The sequence below is a fragment of the Bradysia coprophila genome, assembly GCF_014529535.1.
Source record: "Bradysia coprophila strain Holo2 chromosome IV unlocalized genomic scaffold, BU_Bcop_v1 contig_144, whole genome shotgun sequence".
In the NCBI taxonomy this organism is placed as follows: domain Eukaryota; kingdom Metazoa; phylum Arthropoda; class Insecta; order Diptera; family Sciaridae; genus Bradysia; species Bradysia coprophila.
Window position 1 is genome coordinate 1604398 of NW_023503373.1, and position 24417 is coordinate 1628814.

General features: G+C 37.0%; 3 protein-coding genes and 3 long non-coding RNA genes across 10 annotated transcripts in view; 3 read left to right on the top strand and 3 right to left on the bottom strand.

The window, feature by feature from the left end:
* LOC119071267 (circumsporozoite protein-like) overlaps positions 1-24417 on the bottom strand; it is a 34296-nt gene continuing 9879 nt past the window's right edge. The window contains exons 1-3 of one of the 5 annotated variants that reach the window (XM_037176132.1): positions 22311-22720; positions 21903-22151; positions 1-211 (exon numbers count right to left, since the gene is read on the bottom strand). In XM_037176132.1, coding sequence (XP_037032027.1) covers positions 12-211; positions 21903-22151; positions 22311-22650 — 789 coding nt within the window. In that variant the 5' untranslated portion in view covers positions 22651-22720 and the 3' untranslated portion in view covers positions 1-11. Of the gene's footprint in view, positions 212-21405; positions 21578-21635; positions 22164-22310; positions 22721-24417 lie in introns of those variants that run through there. The other 4 variants (XM_037176127.1, XM_037176130.1, XM_037176128.1 and 1 more) reach the window with 4 other exon arrangements.
* On the top strand, positions 2708-3663 carry LOC119071308. The gene is made up of 2 exons (XM_037176186.1): positions 2708-3400; positions 3630-3663. The coding sequence occupies exon 1, from the start codon at positions 2727-2729 to the stop codon at positions 3381-3383; it is 657 nt and encodes a 218-aa protein (XP_037032081.1). The 5' UTR covers positions 2708-2726; the 3' UTR covers positions 3384-3400; positions 3630-3663.
* Positions 9892-23918, top strand: LOC119071351. The gene is made up of 2 exons (XR_005086618.1): positions 9892-10035; positions 23695-23918. It is a non-coding gene; the product is annotated as an uncharacterized LOC119071351 (long non-coding RNA).
* LOC119071353 lies at positions 12025-12412 on the bottom strand. The gene is made up of 2 exons (XR_005086620.1): positions 12304-12412; positions 12025-12245 (listed from the first exon to the last, which is right to left on the bottom strand). It is a non-coding gene; the product is annotated as an uncharacterized LOC119071353 (long non-coding RNA).
* On the bottom strand, positions 19035-19302 carry LOC119071354. Its single transcript, XR_005086621.1, has 2 exons — positions 19232-19302; positions 19035-19172 (listed from the first exon to the last, which is right to left on the bottom strand). It is a non-coding gene; the product is annotated as an uncharacterized LOC119071354 (long non-coding RNA).
* On the top strand, positions 19693-20203 carry LOC119071340. Its single transcript, XM_037176225.1, has 2 exons — positions 19693-19889; positions 19950-20203. Exons 1-2 carry the CDS (start codon positions 19734-19736, stop codon positions 20100-20102), a joined length of 309 nt encoding a protein of 102 aa, XP_037032120.1. The 5' UTR covers positions 19693-19733; the 3' UTR covers positions 20103-20203.

Sequence of the window (24417 nt, forward strand, 5' to 3'; positions counted from 1 at the left end):
ACAAAATAAATTTATTGATAAAACATAATGCAAGGAAGGACACTAATGTACGCTGTTAGGGCAATAAGACCATAGTTCAGTGATATTACAACAGTATTGCTGCTTTTGCCATTATCGATTACATCGCCATTTACATTGCCGTTTATATCGCCTATCGGCTCTCCACTCGAAATAAATCCTCCATTACCATGCCCTGATAATGGTGGGTATCGTTGGGGAGTGCCAATTGTTGCATTGTTGCCAGCTGGATAACCGTAATATGGCAGGCCACTATCTGGAGTGTTATCGTGGACTTCTCCACCAATATGTCCAGTAATCTCGCGGATCGGTTCGCCATTTGTCTTTGCAAAAATCGTGAGCAATGCAAGCGAAAGAATGATTGAAATAGCCATTGAGGATTAAGTGGTTTTCGCAGCAAATGGCCTAATGATTCTGTAACAGATTTCCGTCGTAACTGCTTTTATATTCTTGATTTTCAGATGGTTCAAAAACAACAGTTTCAAAAATTTCTCGGGAATTCCATAAATCTTACAACATTCTATCGCAAATCATATGATTTGAGTTTCAGAGTCGTTATGGTTCATTAAAATATCGAACAATGACGTTGTTTTGATTAAGAATAAGGTAAGGGGTGCTGTACTTGGCAGACAAGAATTTTTTGAATTTTAATTTTAATCATATTTTTCAAATATTTTAAATATCTGGAATTCAATATCTCGGCTGCCTAAATAACTTGGTTGGGAGGTCGAGAGGAAAAAGTGAAAAATATGCTGTGAATGACTGCTTTATTTCCTTAAAGAATTCTTCGATTTTTTTTTAAGTGTACGATTACGATATGCATCACGACACGATGCCTTTTACTAATTTCATAAAATTATCTATATTTTCGCGCTTAAATTTTTGCGACCTTTTCTAGTTAGTTGCGTGTCATGGTTTTTCTTCCGCAGAAATGTCATGGAGGTCATCATTGTTAATGAAAGAATAATCCCAGATAGTGAAAAGTCCTGACGAGAAAAACACAGCAACGATAACAGTCTGCAAATCGAGTGTGGGTATAAAAATGTGCTCCGCAACTGGCATCAGTTTAATTCGAATCTTCAAGAGAAGAACAACCTACTACCAACAAAGTAAGATTTTTTTTTTCAAAACTCAGGACTCTGCGAATTATCGCTAATAAATAATGCATTTTGCAGATGCAAATCATCAAAATTGCTCTACTTGTTGCAGCTGCTGTGTTCGCTGTTTTGGCAGGAGCTCAAGCGGAACCAATTCGCGACATTATCGGTTGTGGTAGAACCGATGTTACTGATAATTTATCCTTTAACTTTACACACCCTTGAGATAATTCAAAGAGTGATTAAGATCGCTGTTGTTGAATAAATGAGTGGAAAGGTCAGTGTCATCTTCAGTAAATAAATTCAATTTGAATATGCTGCTGCTGCGTAGCCGCTATATGAAAAAATTTGGTAGCTAGAAGAATGTTTGGCCCAATTTTAAATTAGCAGAATATCTTAAAACAGTTTAAACTCGAAAATATTGGTTCGGCCATTATGATTGACGTTTGAACAGTTTTATAAAAAAAAAATCGGTGCATTTTAGAGACATACCGTAGAACAATTTTTTTTGGTTAGAATAATGATTTACTTCGATAAAAAAAAATCAAAAATTGCCTCGACTAATAGGAGAATGATGTTTAGAAACTAAGAAGAAATGTATTTCGATTTTCCGTCTCAATTTTCCTTTAATCAGCGTTAATGTCTTCAAATCACTTCAATAGTTAAGAACTATTTGCACAAGCGCTAATGTCGATCACGCGCTTATCAAGTCTTTCAAAATGGCTTATGAAATACCCGTAGCTACTAACGGGCAAAGGTGGGCATTGTCCACACTGATAAGAATGAAAGGTATCGGGGAATCTGACACACGGTGCTAAAAGAACGCACTTTAAAACTACGTAAAAGGTGAGCTCAATCACGCAAGTTTATTGCTGCAGATGCATTTTAGCAATTTCATCGACTTAATGACTTCTTTTACAAAATGTTGGTATCAAAAAATCGTGAGCGAATTCACCTTTTACGTAGTTGACAAATGCGTTGTTTTAGCACTGTGTGCCAAATTACCCCTCGCCCTTTTCTTCAATTTCACCATATAAAAATATATCTGTCATACTTTCGCCCACCCTGAGAAATCCAGCTAGCTACGGCCCTGATCGTAGCAAAATTTTTATTGGACAAAATGTAGTCGATCTTCACAATTTGACAAAAAAGCAGAAGATGTTCAAATTCGTGGCATTTATTGTTTGTTTGGATGTATTACAATCAAGTGACTCGTGATTGTGACAGTGCGGTCGGAAACACGCGCAGGAAATTATTGCTGCGTGTCGTGTTTTTTCTTCTGAAGAAATGTCATGGAGGTCATCATTCTTTATCACATGAAATTCTTCATTCGCACAGTACCACGATTCAGTGTAAAAACCAACTGTGAGATAATGAAAAGTGGAATTTCTTCGCAATAGAAACGTCACAACCTCGGTCACACAACGATAACAGTCTTCAATTCCAGTACATGTTTGTTCAGTACAAAAGCGTGTTCCTCCACATCAATTTTCATCAGTTTCATTCGAATCGTCGAGTCAGGAACAACAAGAACCAACCAACAACAAACCAAAGTAAGAATTTTTAACGACATTCAAATCGATCATCGCTTATCAAGAATCCAATTTGCAGATGCAAATCATCAAAATTGTACTACTTGTCGTAGCTGCAGAGTTCGCGGTTTTTGCTGGTATTCAAGCGGATCCGGTTCGCGACATTTATGGTAATGTGTCAGGTGACGTTATAGATAATTCAGTAAACATACACATTCACAATTCCGGTAATAACTGTAAGGGATTGGATGATATGATCGATTCTGGCAGTGTTTGTACAATCATCAATCGTAAATGGAGTGAATATTTATATCCGGTGCAAGGAGCGAATTATGACTGCGAACGACGACAGATATTCACTTGGATACCCGGTGGATGTGACAGCCAATGCAATTGGAAAATTGAAAGGTCGGGCAATAAATTTCGATTGAAAAGTTTGCACTTTGACGAATATTTGTATGCAGTCGTTGACAGCATGAAATATGATAAGCAAAGACGTAATACGTTCAGTTGGATACCCAGAAGTGCTTGCGACAACGACCAGTGTTATTGGAAAATTGAATTACTATCAGACGACTGCAGTAAATATGTTACAATTAAGAATGTTGCCTACAATGAATATTTGTATGCAGCCGATGGATTAAACTATGATAAAGATCGACGAAGAGTATTTACTTGGACTGATCACTATAATGTGGCAAATGATCAGGCAAGTCATTGGGAAATTAAATGTTAAATTGAAAGGGATGAAAGCACCTAGTAGAGTAGTAGAAAAAATAGAACTTTAATCTATGTATGCGAAAATTTTTGTTATACCTTTTTTTCTTATTTTCATTGGAAAATTGCCATTAAGGGTGCTAATAGTATTATTAGTATTAAAATGCTACTCTATTTGACGTGGTAAAACGTCTATTACCCTGCTAGGTGCTTTGAAGTGATGTGAAAGTGAGAAGGAATGTAGGAATTTCGCTACAATTCGATGTAAATAAAATTTCTTTGTACAAGCTAAAATAAAACTTGTACGATGAAAGAAAAAACTAAAAACTGTAATTTATGTCTCATTACATCTTATTTCGTATCTTCTGTGTTAATAAAAAAACGACTAGTGACTACCATGCACAGACGTAATGTATGAAGCCTGTCTGCCCTTCCAGCAAAGCTGGTCCAGGCTGTCCAATGCACAGAATTAATGGATGAGCCTCTCTGCCCTTCCAACAATACGTTCAAGAATGAACGACGAAACGATTTGTCACTTGCGGTTTAGCAAGAAGAGATTTGATTCTTTAAAATGTACATAAACTCAATCGATGCAGTTTAATACGGAATATCTATTTACCAAGCACCAAGTTTCGGAGAATAAGTTCAAAGTTGAAATATGTGAATTTAAGACAATTTTCCATCATTTACCTTAGTTGTAATTGCCGGCGAATCGTAGTTGTGATCGTAATTCCCAAAAAGTTCCTAACAAAATAATTATATTCTTTTTCGATGGGGAACGTTATTTTAAGGATGATATGATCGTTTCTGGTACTATTTGTACAATCATCAATCGTAAATGAAGTGAACATTTATGTCCGGTGCAAGGAAGGAATAATGACTGTGAACGACGACAGATATTTACTTGGATACCCGGTGGGTGTAATAGGCAATGCAATTGGAAAATTGAACGGTCGGGCAACAAATTTCGATTGAAAAGTTTGCAATAGATCAGTGTCAAATAGCGGTTTCTTCTTTCAAAAAGTGTCAAATGAGTTGTAAATTTCACAAAGCTAACCTCAAAAGATGTTTCGTTCACAGAGCCGCCCCTTGAAATGTATGAAAATTTGTGTGGCGTCTCACAACCCAATACTTTTTTTGTTCGATTTGAGGTTAGCTTTGTGAAATTGACAACTTATTTGACGAATATTTGTATGCAGTCGTTGACAGCATGAAATACGATAAGCGAAGACGCAATACGTTCGGCTGGATACCGAGAAGTGCTTGCGATAACGACCAGTGTTCTTGGAAAATTGAATTACTATCAGACGACTGCAGCAAATATGCTACCATTAAGAATGTTGCCTACGATGAATATTTGTATGCAGCCGATGGATTGAACTATGATAAAGATCGATGAAGAGTATTTACTTGGACTGATCACTATAATGTGGCGAATGATCAGGAAAGTCATTGGGAAATTAAATGTTAAATTGAAAGTGATCAAAGCACCTAGCAGGGTAGTAGAAAAAATAGTACTTCAATTATTTATGTATGTAAATATTTCCATACCTTTTTTTCTTATTTTCATTGCAAAATGGTATTATTGATAAAACCCTATTACCAGGTGTTTTGAAGTGATGTGAAAGTTAAGTAAGGAATGTAGGAAATTCAATGTAAATAAAACTTCTTGTCAATTTAGGACAATTTTCCATCATTTACCTTAGTTCCAGCGAATCGTAGTTCCCGATAATTACTGTTACTGCTACTGCTACTGCAGAAATGTCATGGAGGTCATCATTCTTTTTCTTTATCACAAGAAATTCTTCATTCGTACATCAGTACCACGATTTAGTGTAAAAACCCACTGTGAGATAATGAAAAATGGAATTTCTTCTAAAAAAGTTGCGTGAAAAAATTTTTCCAGCCTTTATCAATATGGGCTCAACACGTCATCTCGTAAATGCTGTGGCTGCAAACAGTAATGTTGTGTCCTTCGAAACGTATCAGAATTTTGTGTTTCAAATTATTTTGAATATTTGAATGCAGAGCAGACGTCTACTCACGTCTTCATGAAAATATTGTATCGAAAAATCATACGATAGGCCTAAAAACGTAAATAATTCGTGTCCCCATAGAGTCCTTCAAATCGGATAAATATATAATAAACTGTGAATCAAAGATTGCTTCCATTGCTTCATTGTCCTCTAAATAGTCAAGAACAAGATAAAATTCGGAAAGAATCGTTTTTGATTCAATTCAGTTCGATTGATACAAAATATCTTGTTCGTTCACTATTCCGTAACATTCAATTTTATTATTTGAACAAACATCTTCCATATTAGCAGAACCAACAGCTTCTGCTATTATCGATTACATCGCCATTTACATTTTCGTTTATATCACCTATCGGTTTTCCATGTGAAATGGGTCTTACATTACCATACCTCGATGCTGGGTTTCGTTCGGGAGTGCCAAAAAATCTTCGACTAAAGCCATCAGTATCTGTGCCGTCATTAAATCCACCTGCATTACTGCCAGTTGGATTATAAACGTAATATGTCAGGCTACCATCGCCGCTATTGACGAAGACGGTACCTACAACGTTTCCATAAATGTCTTTGATTGGTGTTCCGTGCGCAATGCGTTCTCTGTTCTTGGCGTAGACGGTCCCTAAAACTGTTCCATGAATATTTTTGATTGGCGTTCCATGAGAACCGGGTCCTCCATTGACATACGTCGCTGTAGGGTTTCGTTCCGGAGTGCCAACTGCTGCATTGTTGTAAGTTGGATCATAACGGGGTTGAGGCAGGCCAATATATCTAGTGTTTCCTTGGACAGTCCATCCAACGTTTTCATAAGTATCTTTAAATGGTTTTTGAATGTGTCCTGCATTACCAAGCCCAGATGATGTAGGGTATCGTTTGGGAGTGTCAATTGCTACGTTGCCAGCTGGATAACCGTAATATGGCAGGCCACTATCTGGGGTGTTATCGTGCACGGTTCCGGTAATGTGTCCAGTAATTTCACGGATTGGTTCGCCATTAGTACTTCCAAAAATCGTAAAGAATGCAATTGAAAGATAGATTGAGAATGTCATTGTGGAATAAGCTATTTTCTCAGCAAATAGCCAAATTGTTATGTGACAGGTATCCGTCGTAGCGACTGCTTTTATATTCGTGATTTTCGAATTTTATTTAAAGGCAAAACAAAACCAAAATTTCTTGCGAATTCCTTAAATCTTACAATATTCTATCGTAGTTCACTTGATATGAACGTTGTTTTGAGTTTTAATGGGTCATTAAAAGATGACTTCACTTTGATTGTAGAATAAGTAATTTTCTGGCTCATTACAGCTCACTGTCTGAAAAAATCTTTCACTCTTACTCTTAATTTAGGGCGACCAGAATTATCGCCCAGGGAATTATCGCCCAGACAGATTTTTTCAAAAATTAATTGGTATTATCACCCGGGGAATTATCGCTCAGGAACTATCACCCAGCTCGATGGGAATTATCACCCGGGGAATTTTCGCCCAGGAATTATCACCCAGCTCGATAGGAATTATCACCCAGGGAACTATCACCCAGGAATTATCACCCAGACTAAGTGGGAACTTTCACCCGGGGAATTATCGTCCAGGAATTATCACCCAGCTATCTGGTAATTATTCCCCAGCTAGTTAAAGCCAGTAAATTTAGAATTATCACCCAACTATTTGAAATTGAGGAATTATCGCCCAGTGAATTTGGAATTATCACCCAGCTATCTGAGATTGAGGAATTATCGCCCAGTGAACTTGGAATTATCACCCAGCTAACTGAAATTGAGGAATTATTGCCCAGAAATTTGTGTTCAAAGTATTACCGAGTCAGCAGTAACTTTTGAACTATGTTAAAAGATTTATCACATTTTCGATATACACATCTTTTACTCCTATTAATTTGGTAAAACATTATCTATAGTAGAGAAAGACAACTTCCTCAGTGTGTAAACTTTAATGCGAATTTACGTCTGATCTAATCAATTGTGCACCTTCTTGTGTTAATCTCATTCGACCTAATCGATTGTGCATCGTCTTAGGGGAATGCACATTTGATTCAATGGATTCACCTAAGACGATGCACAATCGATTGAATGAAACATTAAGGTTAACTAATTGTGCATCAACTTAGAAGCACCTACAATTAGTCTAGCAAATTGTGCATCAACTTAGAGGCATCTACAATTAGTCTAGCAAATTGTGCATCATCTTAAATGGATGCACATTTAGTCTAACTAATTGTGCATCAACTTAGAGGCATCTACAATTAGTCTAGCAAATTGTGCATCATCTTAAATGGATGCACATTTAGTTTAACTAATTGTGCATCAACTTAGAAGCACCTACAATTAGTCCAGCAAATTGTGCATCATCCTAAATGGATGCACATTTAGTTTAACTAATTGTGCATCAACTTAGAAGCACCTACAATTAGTCTAGCAAATGGTGCATCATCTTAAATGGATGCACATTTAGTCTAACTAATTGTGCATCAACTTAGAAGCACCCACAATTAGTCTAGGGCTTATTCTTTGAACTAAGTTTTTAAGGTTATGTCATAGAGTTACACTCTATGGGTTATGTTATCAGTTAAAAAACCCTATTGCCAATCGAGAAGATAGCGCTTAGTTTGCCTCTACTTTGGCTAAATCATTATTTTTTTTCAGCAAGAATGTGTCTAAATTGAAATAGTATATTACTTCCGAGGTGTGGGGTGTTACAGCCCGACCCGAAGGGGAGGGCTGTATTCCCCACTTGTCAAATAAAAAGTTGGAACCTCGTAAGTACAATGCTTTACATGATTAGGCAATGTAAATGAAAATGAAACATGCCGTAACACGTAAAAATATATACGGCCCTCCCATCGTTACGTAAAAAGAAACTGGGGCGTAAATATTAGCCGAGTAGGCGAGTTTGTAATATGTTGCCAAACTTTCCCGAAATTTGCTAAAATTTACGAATCTCACATGTCTAAAAAAAAACACTTTTGAGTTCTTCCTTTCATTTTTATATATAGTGGAATTTCTTTCATTTTATTTATATTCAATATACGCGAATTGCGAACGATCTCAGAAACCCAGCAACATAATTAGCTTTATATGGCTCTGTGACACAGAGTCTGTGTGGTATGACTAACATTATGCATCATCTCGGAGAGGGAATTTGGGTTTATCTTTGTATCGACACATAAAAAATGATATGCACCTATGTCCAAACGTTTATTTTGACGAGTTGGATTATGATCCGCAATCGGACCAACATCTACCGAGCGATAAGACTTTAAAAAAAGTTTGTTTTACATGCTTATGCATGCACGGTAAAGTGCACTTTACATCACTGCTTGTGACGGGGAAAATGCACGTACAGTCCACAAACATGTAAATTGTGTTACGTTACTGCTTGTCAATGCTTGTTTAGGCACGTGTGATTACTCCACTTGCCTTCGGCTCGTTCCGCAAACCTCACACTTGCCTAAACAAATATTTACAAACAGTGATGTAACATACTATTACATCACGATTTCAAAGTCTTATTCCACGGCAAATATTGTTGGTCCGATTGAAATATATATTACACACTTGTCACGAAGAAGTCGAGGCTTGCCGAGACTGATAGTGACAAGTGTGTACTCTATTTTATCACATAAGCGAAAACGAGACAATAATATAGAACTGAAGTATAATTTTTGAATTATTCTTCTAGTTAAGTAATTAAGATAAAAGGCGTGGGGTAATTTGGCACACGGTACTAAAACAACGCATTTTTCAACGACGTAACAGGTGAACTCGCACACGATTTTTCGATACCAAAATTTTGTAAAAGGAGTCATTTCAATGCCATGGCTAAAAGCATTTGCAGAAATATACTTACGTGTGCGAGTTCACTTTTTACGTAGTTGAAAAATGCGTTCTTTTGGCAGTGTGCCAGATTCCCCGATACCGTAAAATTTAATTATTTCGAGTGACGATTGTCAAAGTTATGCCATCTATACGTAATGTACACAATTAAACTCGATATGCTGGAGTGTCCCCTGGATCGTGATATTTAAATATGCTGAGTATTCGATCCCAGTCGATACAACACCTGCGCTAGTTTAAATTCCACCGTGAACGGTTTCTGTGAGTTGACACCATTGACAAAAATAGACCCAATTTTTAGGGAAGAGTATGTGATGTGCGAAATACACAGCCATAAAAAAAAATCGTGTTGTTCATCATCACGAGGAATTGCCACGAATTTTGTCTTTCGTTAACAAAAAGTAGCATTGGCCTGACTGACGTGTATAGTTGGAATTTCCAGCAAACCTAAATTCTCTGTGAAAAATCGTAATTCTCGACGATAGTAAATGAACCGTTAAAAGATGCTGTGGTAGGTTGTAGGTTGACACAACCAGAAGATTATTATTGTGCGCCGCTTTTTTCCTTCTTTTGAAATGTCATAGAGGTCATCATTCTTTATCACAAAAAATTCTTCCCATGATTCGTCGAAAAATCCAACAAAAAATGGAATTTCTTAGCAATAAAAACGACAAAACGATAAAACAACCTACAATTCGAGTAGTGGTTTTGAGTATAAAAACGTGTTGCTCCACTACCATTGTCGTCAGATCAATTCGAAACTTCGAGTCAAGAACAACCAACAAATCAAAGTAAGATTTTTTTGTTGACACTCAAGTCGATCATCGCTAATCAATAACCATTTTTGCAGATGCAAATCATCAAAGTGGTCCTACTTGTCGCAGCTGCTGTGCTCGCTGTTTTTGCTGGTGTCCAAGCGGAACCAATTCGTGATATTAATGGTAGTGTTGGAGGCAACGTTGTAGATAATTCAACGAGTGGTTGAGATCGCTGTTAAATAAATTAGTTAAGGGATCACTGCCATCTTCAGTAAATAAATTTAGTTGAACAATAATGTCAAAATAATAATTTCATTTTCAAAGTAAACGAAGCCTCTCTGTGTGGTTAAATTTAGATGTGAATTTAGAAATTTAGATAAGAGGAACATCTTGTCTTATTTTCTGATGTTATCAATGTTGAGCTGTGAATATGAACACTTTTGGGAATAATCATAGCACTACTACTAGCTCGAACACTCATTCTATCAACGTCAAAATAGCCTCCAAATTCACGCCGTAAGTGCGGTCGAAATTCAAAATGGAAAGTGCGGAGGTCTTTCTAACATAGCGTCATTTACATACAAGCAAGCGTTGAAATGTATTTTTGGGTTCACTTTTTCATCGAATCGTTCACTCAAAATTCAAATTTCAGGTCTTACGGCGTGAATTTCAAAGATGAATGCGTGTACGATTGCATGTGTTGTGCGTTTTTATTCACACTAACAAATCATGACTCCTGTCTTTACGAAAGAATTGCAACGCCTATTAATATATCAGTAGCAGTATAGCCTCCAAAAAAATTCTTATGTTCATGCTAGTAGCAGAGCTGTGGAATAATGCTTTTGAGACATTGTCTACACGGTATTGCCCACTACATATTTCTTACATTTGCACTTCTCACAATATTTGGTTGTCATTTTATCTGTCAAATCGTACAGAAATTTGCAATATCATGTAGACAACACTCATATTGTGTGGTACGGACATAAGATATCTTTTTTACAGTCGAAATTTAAACATTCACCATACATTGGTACTAAAGACTCGCACAAAATGCCCTTTAAACCTGAAACTATACTACGGTCTCAGCATATAAAATCGGCCAGCCTACGTCGGCGAATGTTAAACTATACTAAATTTCATGACGATATGTTTAAGGCTACGTGACCTAGAGACACTTCTGAAAAACAAACTCTCGGGTAGAAATCCCTGCAGGACCTATTCGGTGCAAGGGTGACACTGTTGTGGGGGTCACGGGTCACGTAGATGAGGTTACATTGTTTTGTATGAAACATAGCGCATTTATTACGATCTTCCTGATAACATCTGTACGGTTGACAGATTATGTTATCAATGGACAGTAATGTCCACAAATAAATGTTATAAACAAATAAATAAATCAAAATAAAATTTACCTAACAGTTTACAGCCTTTTATAAATCAATCAGAAAACCCTTAAAGGATTAAGGTGGTATAAGTCCTTGTCGGCTGAACTCAAAAATTTTACCAAAAAATTCAAGTTTCTTTCCATTTTCAAATCTTTCGAAAAGTTTCTGATAGTTTTGTATTTTAAAAGAATTTTGTGAAATAAGTACTTTTGTAAGCTACTGGTGCTAATTGTTGATGTGTGTCGCAATTCATGACAATGATTCATACTCCACAACATATCGAAAGTTATTTTTCGACCCCTAATTTCAAGGATCTCCCCAATTTCCTGTTCGTCATATCAAAAGTCCCTAAAATTTGTTTTGAAATTTTGTATAATGTGGACTTCCGTCAAGGCGTCTTACTAATATGTCGAAGTTCACTCAAAAGCTGTTCACATTTCCATAAAAACACAAACTCAGCTTTTTAAATGCTTATCAGCTTGTCTTATACGTGATCATGAAATTAAGTATAGTTTGACATAAGCCGACGTCGCAGTAAAAAGAGCGGAGAGCTCGAAATTAGTCCTATCTCGAAACGAAAAAGACAACACAAAAGGGAGGGTATCTAATTGCATAATAGAGGAGAGATTTTTTGTTTACGTTTAAAATAACATTTTTATTTCGTCATCAATCTACAATTGAATTAATATACTGAAGATGTCATTCACTTATTTAACAATCTTTTTGCCCCTTTGAATTATCTACAACGTCGCCTCCCACACTTCCATTAATGTCACGAATTGGTTCCGCTTGAGCGCCAGCTAAAACAGCGAACACAGCAGCTGCGACAAGTAGAGCAACTTTGATGATTTGCATCTGCAAAACGGATTATTGATTAGCGATGATCGACTCAGTGTCTTCGAAAAATTCTTACTTTGATTTGTTGGTTCTTGACTCGAAGATTCGAATTAAACTGATGCCAATCGATGTGGAGGAACACGTTTTTATACCAAAAATTCCTACTCGAATTGAAGACAGTTTTCTTTGCCAGGAAATTCCATTTTTCATTATCTCACAGTGGGTTTTCACTGTATCGTCGTTCTGTATTAATGTAGAATTTTTTGTGATAAACAATGATGACCTACATGACATTTCTGCACACACACAAAAAAAACACGAAACGCAACAATAATCATCTGGACGTGTTAATCTACATTGGAATTTAGAGTTCCCGAGTAGAAATATTTTTCGAGTTGAGATGTCTCAAATCCTCACACATTTTAATATGGGAGTGAGATATCTGATTTCGACAGATATAGACATGTTTGAGACATTTGTAGCGCTTCTGTAGCGCTGAAGACTCGTGAGACATGTGTGATATTGAGACTTTTATGAGACATGAGGACTTGAGTGAGACTTTTTTTAGTTTTCTAGTGAGACATTGAAGACGTTGTGAGACTTTATCGAGACTTTTGTGAGCCACTGAGGACATTGTGAGACATTGAGGACTTCTCGTGAGACTTAGAAGAGAGTTTTGTGAGACATTGAGGACATTGATGACTGGTGAGACATTGAGGACTGGTGAGACATTAAGGCCTGGTGAGACATTGAGGCCTGGTGAGACATTGAGGACTGGTGAGACATTGAGGCCTGGTGAGAAGGTAATCAAAGGCCGAATAGAATGTTGTTGAAAAAAAAATTAAATTTGGGTCCTCGGACTAAGGCCGCTACTAGGGCCCTATGCGTATTTTACATACAACTCGAGTAAATTTCATCCGTTTTTCGTAATTTTTGTTTCATTTGAAAGATAATCGAACACCGAATAGAATGTTGTTGAAAAAAAATTAAATTTGGGTCCTTGGACTAAGGCCGCTACTAGGGCCCTATGTGTATTTTACATATAGCTCGAGCAAATTTCATCCGTTTTTCGTATTTTTTGTTTCATTTGGAAGGTAATCGAACACCGAATAGAATGTAGTTGAAAAAAAATTAAATTTGGATCCTCGGACTGAGGCCGATACTAGGCCCTATGTGTATTTATACTCAATAAATTAAAATTTTAGGTCAATTCGAAATTTGTGTTACATTTAAAAGGAACGTCGTACGGGGCTTCGTAATTGCGCAATTGCGCAATTTTTAAGACGTACACATTTCATAAGAATTTTACTTTACCGACGTTTACGGGCGCAGTAGGTTTACGGTAAGAGTAGGGCGACGGACGAACTAGGGTCACGTACGCAATAGATGTACGGGTTTGTACGGGGCTCAGTCGCAGCAAACGCTCCGACTGTTCTGACGGCTCGTTTATTTGAAAATTACCTTATTTTGATGATTTTTGCGGTCACCCACCTAAGTACTAACCGCGCCGATTGATGCTTAACCTAGATATCCGACCGCCAACTGGTTTACGCGTGTTGCTATTTCTGCTTATAGCTTGCCAAATCTTATTTTTGAACCGTTGTTACAAACTTGTGTGAGACAATTTTGAGACACTGAGATTTTTTTCGAGACTTGTTTTAGAGATATTGAGGATTTTTTTGAGACTGAGGTACTTATTTGTGAGGACTATGGTGAGATGTGAGGCCTTTCATGAGACTTTTTTGGGTTGCAGATGAGAACTGTAATAAGACACGAGGACTTTTGTGAGATATTTTTTTTACACATGAGGACTATGGTGAGATGTGAGGCCTTTCATGAGACTTTTTGGGTTGCAGATGAGAACTGTAATAAGACGTGAGGACTTTTGTGAGATATTTTTTTTTTACACATGAGGACTATGGTGAGGCCTTTCATGAGACTTTTTGGGTTGCAGATGAGAACTGTAATAAGACATGAGGACTTTTGTGAGATATTTTTTTTACACATGAGGACTATGGTGAGACGTGAGGCCTTTCATGAGACTTTTTGGGTTGCAGATGGTGAAGGCAGCGTTTCAGAAGGCAGCATTTCAGAAGGCTTTTTTATAATAATTTTTTATACCTAAAATGTTCTGTTTTTTTTCTCTAATGTTTAAATATTTGATTAAATAAATCATCTCATGAAGAGTAAAAAATATCTCAGTAAACCCTCAATCCTCAGCGTAGTCCTCATGTCTAACGAAAAATATCTCACGTAAACCCTCAATCCTCATCGTAGTCCTCATGTCTAACGAAAAATATCTCACAAAAATTCTCATGTCTCAATAGTCCTCATGTCTATCAAAAAATATCTCACGTAAACCCTCAAGCCTCAAAGTAGTTCTCATGTCTAACAATTAATATCTCACAAAAAATCTCAAGCGTCATCGTAGTCCTCATGTCTAACGAAAAATATCTCACAAAAAATCTCAAGCCTCAACATAGTCCTCATGTCTAACAAAAAATATCTCACGAAAGTCCTCAAGCCTCAGGGTAGTCCTCATGTCTATCAAAAAATATCTCAAGAAAATTCTCATATCTCACCATAATCCTCACTTTTAACAAAAAATATCTCACAAAAAATCTCAAGCCTCAGCGTAGTCCTCATGTCTAACAATTAATATCTCACAAAAAATCTCAAGCGTCATCGTAGTTCTCATGTCTAACGAAAAATATCTCACAAAAATTCTCAATCCTCAACGTAGTCCTCATGTCTAACGAAAAATATCTCACGTAAACCCTCAATCCTCAACGTAACCCTCATGTCTAACGAAAAATATCTCACAAAAATTCACAATCCTCAACGTAGTTCTCATGTCTAACAATTAATATCTCACAAAAAATCTCAAGCCTCAGCGTAGTCCTCATGTCTATCAAAAAATATCTCACGTAAACCCTCAATCCTCAACGTAGTCCTCATGTCTAACAATTAATATCTCACGAAAAATCTCAAGCCTCAGCGTAGTCCTCATGTCTAACGAAAAATATCTCACAAAAATTCTCAAGCCTCAGCGTAGTCCTCATGTCTAACAATTAATATCTCACAAAAAATCTCAGGCCTCAGCGTAGTCCTCATGTCTAACGAAAAATATCTCACGTAAATTCTCAATCCTCAACGTAGTCCTCATGTCTAACAATTAATATCTCACAAAAAATCTCAAGCCTCAGCGTAGTCCTAATGTCTATCAAAAAATATCTCACGTAAACCCTCAATCCTCAACGTAGTCCTTATGTCTAACAATTAATATCTCACAAAAAATCTCAAGCCTCAGCGTAGTCCTCATGTCTATCAAAAAATATCTCACGAAAATCCTCAAGCCTCAGCGTAGTCCTCATGTCTAACAATTAATATCTCACAAAAAATCTCAAGCCTCAGCGTAGTCCTCATGTCTAACAATTAATATCTCACAAAAAATCTCAAGCCTCAGCGTAGTCCTCATGTCTAACGAAAAATATCTCACAAAAAATCTCAAGCCTCAACATAGTCCTCATGTCTAACAAAAAATATCTCACGAAAGTCCTCAAGCCTCAGCGTAGTCCTCATGTCTATCAAAAAATATCTCAAGAAAACTCTCATATCTCACCATAATCCTCACTTTTAACAAAAAATATCTCACGAAAATACTCATGTCTCACAAAGTCTTCACGTCTGCAGCGCCACAAATCCTCAATCCTCAAAATTTAAACTTTACTAATATCTCACCAATTCTCAATCAACCCTCAGCCAAGATTTGAGACTTTGAGATAGCTCAAACCGTTCTCAATTGAGACTTTATTTTTACTCGGGTTAACGTTGGAAAATTCGGAAGGTGTAGAATTGGTTCTGAATGGAAAATATTTTTGCAAGTAGAAAATGACTCTATGACAAAACATAACCCAGGCTGTTGTAACCTTACCTGACAAAGTACTGTCGATTGTCTTGTTCTCGATGATCTACTTCGTATCAAATTCTTCGATTTTCAATTGAATACTTTTTTGAAAGAATTTAGGGGTAAATAAATGAATCATCCTATTAGATGTAGCTGTAACTGTCTCATGTCCCATCAATTTTCGTTTTTAGATGCAGCGAATATTTTCAGTGATTTTGTTGTAGTACCACTTTCCTTCTATCTATATATTTATCACAACATTAACTTGAAATGAGGAAGTGACCAATGAAAGTAAATAACTTATCTTCTTTCATTGGAAGTGACTACAACGGAATCATGATGAACATATATGTACATCAATAGATTCGTCATCAGATAAGAGTCGATGAGGCCGGACTGGCTCGAAAAAGCCCATCGGGCATTGTATGAAGCAATTTTGTGAAAGGCCCATCAAAGCCTATTATCCATTCAAAACCCAAAAGGCCCGAACGCCCATAGGGCCAGGCCGGACCTGAAAATAATGTTGATTGTCAACACATTGGACATAGAACTCGTCTGACTAATGACAAACTAGCGCAGACTTTTAAACACAATGAAATTCCATTGTGTTTTTGGGAGATACGACAGTTTGTCACGAGATAGACGAACTATTTATAGTCTATATATGGTATGCATGGAAGCTAGAATTGAATGACCACGTTTTAACTGAAAAGCTAAAGTCAAATATTTCCCGGTCATTTCAAAAAGTTTCAAATTATAATGCCAAAAAATGAAAGGAATCTGGAATTTCAAAGGAACTTTAGAAGGTGACATCTTGTTTATGATGAAAACTTTGGAAAAAGTGTATTATAAATTTGCCATGACCGTACGGATTTAGCGTTAGTGTTAGTGTGTTGAACAACAAACGTTTTCTATTGGTAGAGGCTTCACGTAGCTTTATAACGATGCCCCAAATGCCGCAGTACTGACAGACTTAGGGTACTTTTTTTTGATAAGTTGTGAATCTTGTCCATCTACTCGAAAACCAAGGGCCCTCTCAATAGAACAAACTGACAAATTAAAATGAAAAATCATATGTTTAAATAAGTGTGTGACAGCTTCGTGTACAGACAGTATAGGGACTCTTAATGTCAAAAGTAAGGGACTCATAATGTCAAAAGAATAATGTCAAATTATGGTCCCAAAAATGTCCGCGAAATTTTGAAATTATTACTTCAAACGAAATGCTAATTTAAAAAAATATATATTTTTTCGTTATAAGTTGTTGTGAATGAAAATTAGTCGAATTAGTTAATAAAACCGATTTGTCGTAGTCAAGTCATTCCCTAGAGTACCTAGAGACACTGTTTCGTCCAGGATCTCAAAACTCACTAGTTCACTTCCATAAAATTCTCGTGAATTTTATGTGGAAACAGCACATTGGGGGACTCGTCAGGAACGACAATGTCGAGAGTTTTGTTATCGTATGCGCTCTACGGAAAGGAGGGAAGCTTTCGTTTAAATCACCCAAAATTCAACGTTAAAGAAAATAAATGAAAAGAAACGGCAGGAAAATGGCTTTATTGAAATAAAAAATAAAATTCAAAGCCTGAAACAAGTTCCATTCGTCCATCGGCTACTAATGCAACTCGCTCGCTGAACATCACACAACAGACAAGGAAATAAACTTTCACAAAACTTCCACACGACTTTACGCACTTTTTACACAAATCAGTCTAAGAGAATAACAAGAATAATTAGATTGAATATATGTATGAATGGAACAAGACAATTATTGTAATAAAAAAAGGAAGAAGCAAAGTTGACGTTTTCGGATTTAGTAGTGTGTGTGATATGATTTTTCAATGAATTTCGGGTCATAATTCCTCTAGGTAGTCTACCTCTATGTCGAAAACAAAAGCCATTGATTTGTAAATGCGTAAATCAAGGAGTTTTTGTTGTCTATGTGGCGTAATCGAGAACAAATTAGTATTCCACGGTAATCTTCCACTTTTTCACTGGATTCCGAAAGAAGCTCACAGCTTTCGAAAGCTCTCTGATGTACACAGAAAACAAACGAAAGGCAAAAGAACGTAACGTTTGCGGCTCGCAAATATCGAACTACTTTGACATTTTGTCAAGAAAGAACGATGGTTCACTTTTAAACGACTTACTTCATCCGATTTATCAGCACTTCAGAAGTGTTTATAAAACTTCCAAAGATTTTCAGAAGGCGATTAAAGTCAAGCAAGGTAAACTCTGCGCTTATTTTTACCAAGGCTGTAAACTTTGGGGAGGTCACGCAGATCAAGGTTCTGAAAGAACAGGTTAAAACAACTCTGAGCAATAAACACACAATTGCGTCAACGGCTGCGATGTTTATATGTAAAATGGAACTTAACAAAAACAAAATTCTGAATTTTCAAGAAAAACATTTTCTTCAAGTTGATTTCTCACACTATCTGTTTATAAAATTTGGTGTCCAACCGCCTTCGTGGTTGTCTTAATCTGTTCTTTCATAACTTTGACGCAGATAGAGATATGTACGCGGGTGACACACCACAGTTGAAGATAAAATGGCGGATTTCATACAAAAATTCACCTCATATGACGATTCTCGTCATACATGACTAGAGTTTCTATTACGTTTGTTTATTTACATTCATAATGCCACTCATCTCATCTGTTAACAATTGGATTCACGTTTCTTCTGTTGGAGTCGGATTCTGTTCAATTTCTGTTTTCAAGCCCAGCAAGACATTCATAGACATTTTGATATCAATTGATCAGCTACCTTTATTTCCTAACCTCAGAGAGTTTGCATATTATATCGATGCTTGAAACAAACTAAAAATGCGTTTGGAGTCGATTCAAATCCTCGCTTTATTTATTTTAAATTATGCCAAATCTTTTTAACACTACCATTTGTGGCCCTGTGAATTATCAGTAACACTGCCTGTCACGTTTCCTTTAATATCGCGAATCGGCTCCGCTTGACAACCTCCCAGAACAGCGAACACAGCAGCTGCGACAAGTAGAGCAATTTTGATGATTTCCATCTGCAAGCCGGGTTATTGATTAGCGATGATAGACTTGAGCGTCGTCGAAAAATTCTTACTTTGATTTGTTGGTTGGTTGTGGTTGTCCTTGACTCGAAAATTCGAATTAAACTGATGCCAATTACAGTGGAGCAACACATTTTTATACTAAAAAAATCACTTAAATTGGACGCTATTATCGCCGGCTGTTTCGTTTCTATTGCGAGGAAATTCCATTTTTCATTATCTCACGGTGGGTTTTTGTGTGGAAAATCCGAAGAAAAAGTTGGAAAGATGCGAACATCAACCCTGCACACGTACAATAAAACGAACACTTAATGGCCATTGACAAAGTGAGCTCACACATACTCCACGTGTTTTTGTCAGCGAAAAGAAAAGATTAATTGTAAGAATAACGAATTTCTGGAAACAAATGTCTGATAACCGAGTATATAAAACAGCGAATTCATTTCGAATAAGCAGTTCGACTGAACGTCTTCATTACGAAACAAATCGCATCAAAGTGAGTCTTTATCGATAACTGTTCACCACCAAATACTTTTTTCTCTCTCTTTCGCCCAGATGAAACTGATCTTTTGCATTGCGCTAAGCTTAATCGGTGGATTTGTGTTAATTAACGCTGAACCGATAAAAAGTATTTCTGGAACAGTAGGTGGTGCGGTCTATGTGAACGGGGAAAAAATCAATCCTGACAACTATTCCGACGGTGGTTCTACTGTAAGAAAATTGACGTGTGACAACAAATGATCTGTTTGAAATCATATAAATAATCTTTAGGCATCTGGTGGACAATTCGCAAAAGGCGATTCAAGTGATGTACAGACGGCTGTATCTGGCGCAACTATTAGTTGCGGAGGAGCAAAACTGTTCGCCGTACTGACAGTTGTATCATTATCGTCGTTCGGATATTTGGGAAAATGTTTTTTATGAAATTTCCTTGTTAAAAATATAATTGTCAAAAAATTATGTCCTTTCAGATTGATATCCGTCAACGCACAGTGCGTTGTATCCGTTCAAAAATATAATTGATGTCCTCATATCAGAATTTTTTTTTTTGTAAAGGCGATGAGTTTGTAGAATGCTATTTCTGCATTGGCATTTGATCCAGGGGGAATCTGTTGAGATTTTGGAACAGATTTTGTATAATTAAGAAACTTTATTCGTTCCGAATGCTATAAACATGTCTAAGAAATTGATAACACAAAATTGCATGTGTGTTGTGTGTTTTAACATTTAACCCAAACAAAGAAAACATGCCTTCTGTGTAAGTACTATTACAATGATTACAGTAAACTCCAAATTTTGCCTGGAAGCAAAACCATAGACTGCGTGAATCAAAGGATCTACTATTGCTTCGGTATTAATCGACAAGAAAAAGAAAAATGCGGACAGAAATGGTTATAATTCAATTTAATTTAGTCTGATTGATATAAAAGATCTTGTTCGTTCACTACTTGCTAATTTCCAAATTTTTTATTCGAACAAACAGCTAATTAACCAAAATAATCATTGATGACATCGCCATTTACATCTCCGCTTGTATCGCCTCTATGGGTCTTCCATTTTAAGGAATCCTACGTTGTAGTACCATGATGTTGGGTTTTGTTCGGGAGTGCCAACTGCTGCATCATTGCTTGCTGCATTGTTACCAGCTGTATTATAACCGTAATACTGCAGCCCACTATTTGGGGTGTTATCGTAGACGTTTCCGCCAATATGTCCAGTAATTTCGCGGATAGGTTCGCAGTTTGTATTTGCAAAAATCGTAAGCAATGCAAATGAAAGATACATTGAGTTTGTCATTTTGGAATAAGTTGTTTTCTCAGCAAATGGCCAAATGATTCTGTAACAGTTGTCCGTCGTAGCGATTGCTTTTATATTCGTGATTTTCATATAATTCCAAAACAACAGTTACAAATCACTCGGATGTTATTTGAAGCTGAAACAAAACCAACATTTCTTGGAAATTCGATTAATCTTACGACATATTATCGTTAGTTCACTCAATATGAAATTTTGGAGTTTTCATGGGTCATCAAACCATGACGTTATTTTTATGCCGCAAGTGTTGTAGTAGTTGGCTGGCAAGACTTTTTTTTTGACGTAGACTAATCAAAAACCTGACATTATTCTCAACCGATAACGGTTCAATCAATTCATTTCAATGACATTCGGACTAGAAAATCATATTCAACGATTGGTGTCCATAGAATTCAGATTGTTAAGATTTGTTGTTCTTTCAGGTGCTTTATTTTCTTACAAATGGTCTTATATCTCGATAAAATTTGGACAGAATAGTTTAATTCAATTCATTCTGATTCATACAAAAGAGCTCGCTCACTACTTTCTTATCTTTAACTTTATTATTTCAACAAACAACTTCCACATTAGCATTAAATGGTATAGTATTTTTTGTTAATAGTAACTCCGATAGGAGCAGAACGTCTTTAAACAAAGATTTATCCAACCATCAGTTTCTGCTATTATCAATTACGTCGCCATTTACATTTCCGTTTATGTCGTTTATCGGTTTTCCATTCGAAACGTATCCTCCATTACCATGGCCACCAGTATTAGCACCTTGAGAAAATCCACCTGCATTGTTGCCAGCTGGATTATAATAAGGTTGTGGCAGGCTACTTCCTCTGATGTTACCTTGGACGGCACCTGCGTAACTATTTCCTGCATTACCATGCTCCGATGTTGGGTATTGTACAAGAGTACGTGCTCCACTAATGCCACCAGTATTAGCACCTTGAGGAAATCCACCTGCATTGTTGCCAGCTGGATTATAATGGGGTTGTGGCAGGTTACTTCCTCTGATGTTACCTTGGACGGTACCTGTATAAGTATTTCCTGCATTACCATGCCCCGATGATATTGGGGATCGTTCGAAAGTACCAACTGCTGCATTGTTGCCAGGTGGATTATAACGGGGTTGTGGCAGGTCACTTTGCCTGGTGTTACCCTGGCCGGTGCCTCCAATGTGTCCTGCATTACCAAACCCAGATGATGTTGGGAATCGTTCGAGAGCGCCAACTGCGGCATTGTTTCCAGATGGATTATAATGGGGTTGTGGCAGGCTACTTCCTCTGATGTTACCTTGTTCGGTACCTGTATGAGTGTTTCCTGCATTAACATGCCCCGATGATGTTGGGTATCGTTCGAAAGTGCCAACTGCTGCATTGTTGCCAGCTGGATTATAACGCGGTTTGGGCAATTCAATTTGTCTGGTGTTACCCTGCCCAGTGCCTCCAATGTGTCCTGCATTACCAAACCCAGATGATGTTGGGAATCGTTCGGGAGCGCCAACTGCGGCATTGTTGCCAGCTGGATAACCGTAATATGGCAGGCCACTATCTGGGGTGTTATCGTGCACCTTTCCTGTAACGTGTCCAGTAATTTCACGGATTGGTTCGCCATTTGTAATTCCAAAAATCGTGAAGAATGCAAGCGAAAGATATGTTGAGAATGTCATTGTGGAATAAGTTATTTCCTCAGCAAATAGCCAAACGATTATGTGACAGATTTCAGTCGTAGCGACTGCTTTTATATTCGTGATTTTCGGATTTTATGTGAAGGAAAGAAAACAAAAATTTCTTGGAAATTCCATAAATCTTACAACATTCTATCGTAGTTCACTTGATATGAATTTTTGAGTGGTAAAGGGTCATCAAAACATGGCGTTACTTTGATTGTAGAACAAGTAATTTTTTGACTTATTACATCTTACTGTCTGAAAAAATCTTTCACTCTAACCCCAACACTTATTTAGGGTTCATTCCTTGAACTAATTGAATTGGTGCAATTAGTCCAGGTCATTTTTAGATGCGTATACGACGTACACCTTTATACGTCAAATGTTGTGACAAGTCGAATTCGCATCCCTGAGTAAGGGGAACATTTTTTTACGGTTGCTCAGATATCCCAAAAATCTACAAAAAAAAAACTCTGCCCGCCGGCACTCCGCCGTGCAAAAAAGCAGGGACTATTGGATAGACTGGCAACACTGACCCTATGACTTTGATAGACAACTAGCAACATTAGACGCTTAGCTCTCAGTTCATCACCCGTTGAGACCTCGACTTAAAATGAATCTTTTTTTATTAAATATTTTGTGTCACATGCAGATTACACGTAAGAATTCTGCGAATTCGTTTCGTTCATTTTATAAAATAATGATGACGAAATTAGGAATTTCCTCGCATTTTGTTATTCGTTGATAAAAAGTAGCATCGACGTAATGTTGCAGCGTTGTATATTAACACGCGCAGAAGATTATTCTACACTCGTACCACGATCAGTGTAAAAAAAAATTACTGTGAGATTATAAAAATTGGAATTTCCTGGCAAGAAAGCTCCATAACGATAGCGTACAATTCGAGGTATAAAAACGGGTTGCTCAACTGTCATTGTCATCAGATTAATTCGAAGCTTTGAGTCAAGCACAACCAAAAAATCACAGTAAGAATTTTTTGACTAGACTGAGTCAATCATCGCTAACCAATAACCCTTCTTGCAGATGCAAATCATCAAAGTTGCTCTACTTATCGCAGCTGCTCTGCTCGCTGTTTTGGGAGGTGCTCAAGCGGAACCAATTCGCGACATTAACGGTAATGTGAAAGGCGATGTAAAAGATAATTCGAGTTGAGGTTGATCTTGCTGTTAAATAAATCGGTGGCATCTTCAGTTAATGAATTCGATGGCACAATGATGTCAAAATAAAAGATACTATTTCAAAGTAAACACAGAATCTTTTCTCTGAGTGGGAATCCAATTAAGTTCCCTTTGGTTTCTCTTATTATTGCTCATGTTATTTGCCGTGACCATTTCAGCGAAACAGTCTTTTCTATGTCATTTAAGACTGTATACGAATTTGAAGCTTTAAAGCCAGTGTTTGATTCCGGGCCCACAGGTTCGCTCGTACCTGAGACCGTCAATTTCACCAAACATACAAAAGTTTTTCGACTATTTACGAATGTGGCAACAGTCTTATTTTAAATATTATGGTGAATGTGAAATTCAAATGAAAAGTAGCCCTTTCATGTCTCTCTATTACTTAGTCAGTTCTTATGCGAATGAGCGATTTTGTTAACATTTTTGAGTCCAGACGCAGAATGAGTCAAACGTCTTTTTATGTAGAAACACAAGGGTTTGCGTCGCACCCGTCACCGGTTTTAGGACTGAATGGTGGAGTATCCGGCCTTTACTGAATGCTGCTTCAATTTCAAGATCTCTTGATTTT

Bases quoted from the DNA above. Each gene is read 5' to 3' on its own strand.
- LOC119071308 (XM_037176186.1), top strand. From the start codon at position 2,727: ATGCAAATCATCAAAATTGTACTACTTGTCGTAGCTGCAGAGTTCGCG.
- LOC119071340 (XM_037176225.1), top strand. From the start codon at position 19,734: ATGAAACTGATCTTTTGCATTGCGCTAAGCTTAATCGGTGGATTTGTG. The intron at 19,890-19,949 runs GTAAGAAAATTG...AATAATCTTTAG, and splicing joins ATTCCGACGGTGGTTCTACT to GCATCTGGTGGACAATTCGC.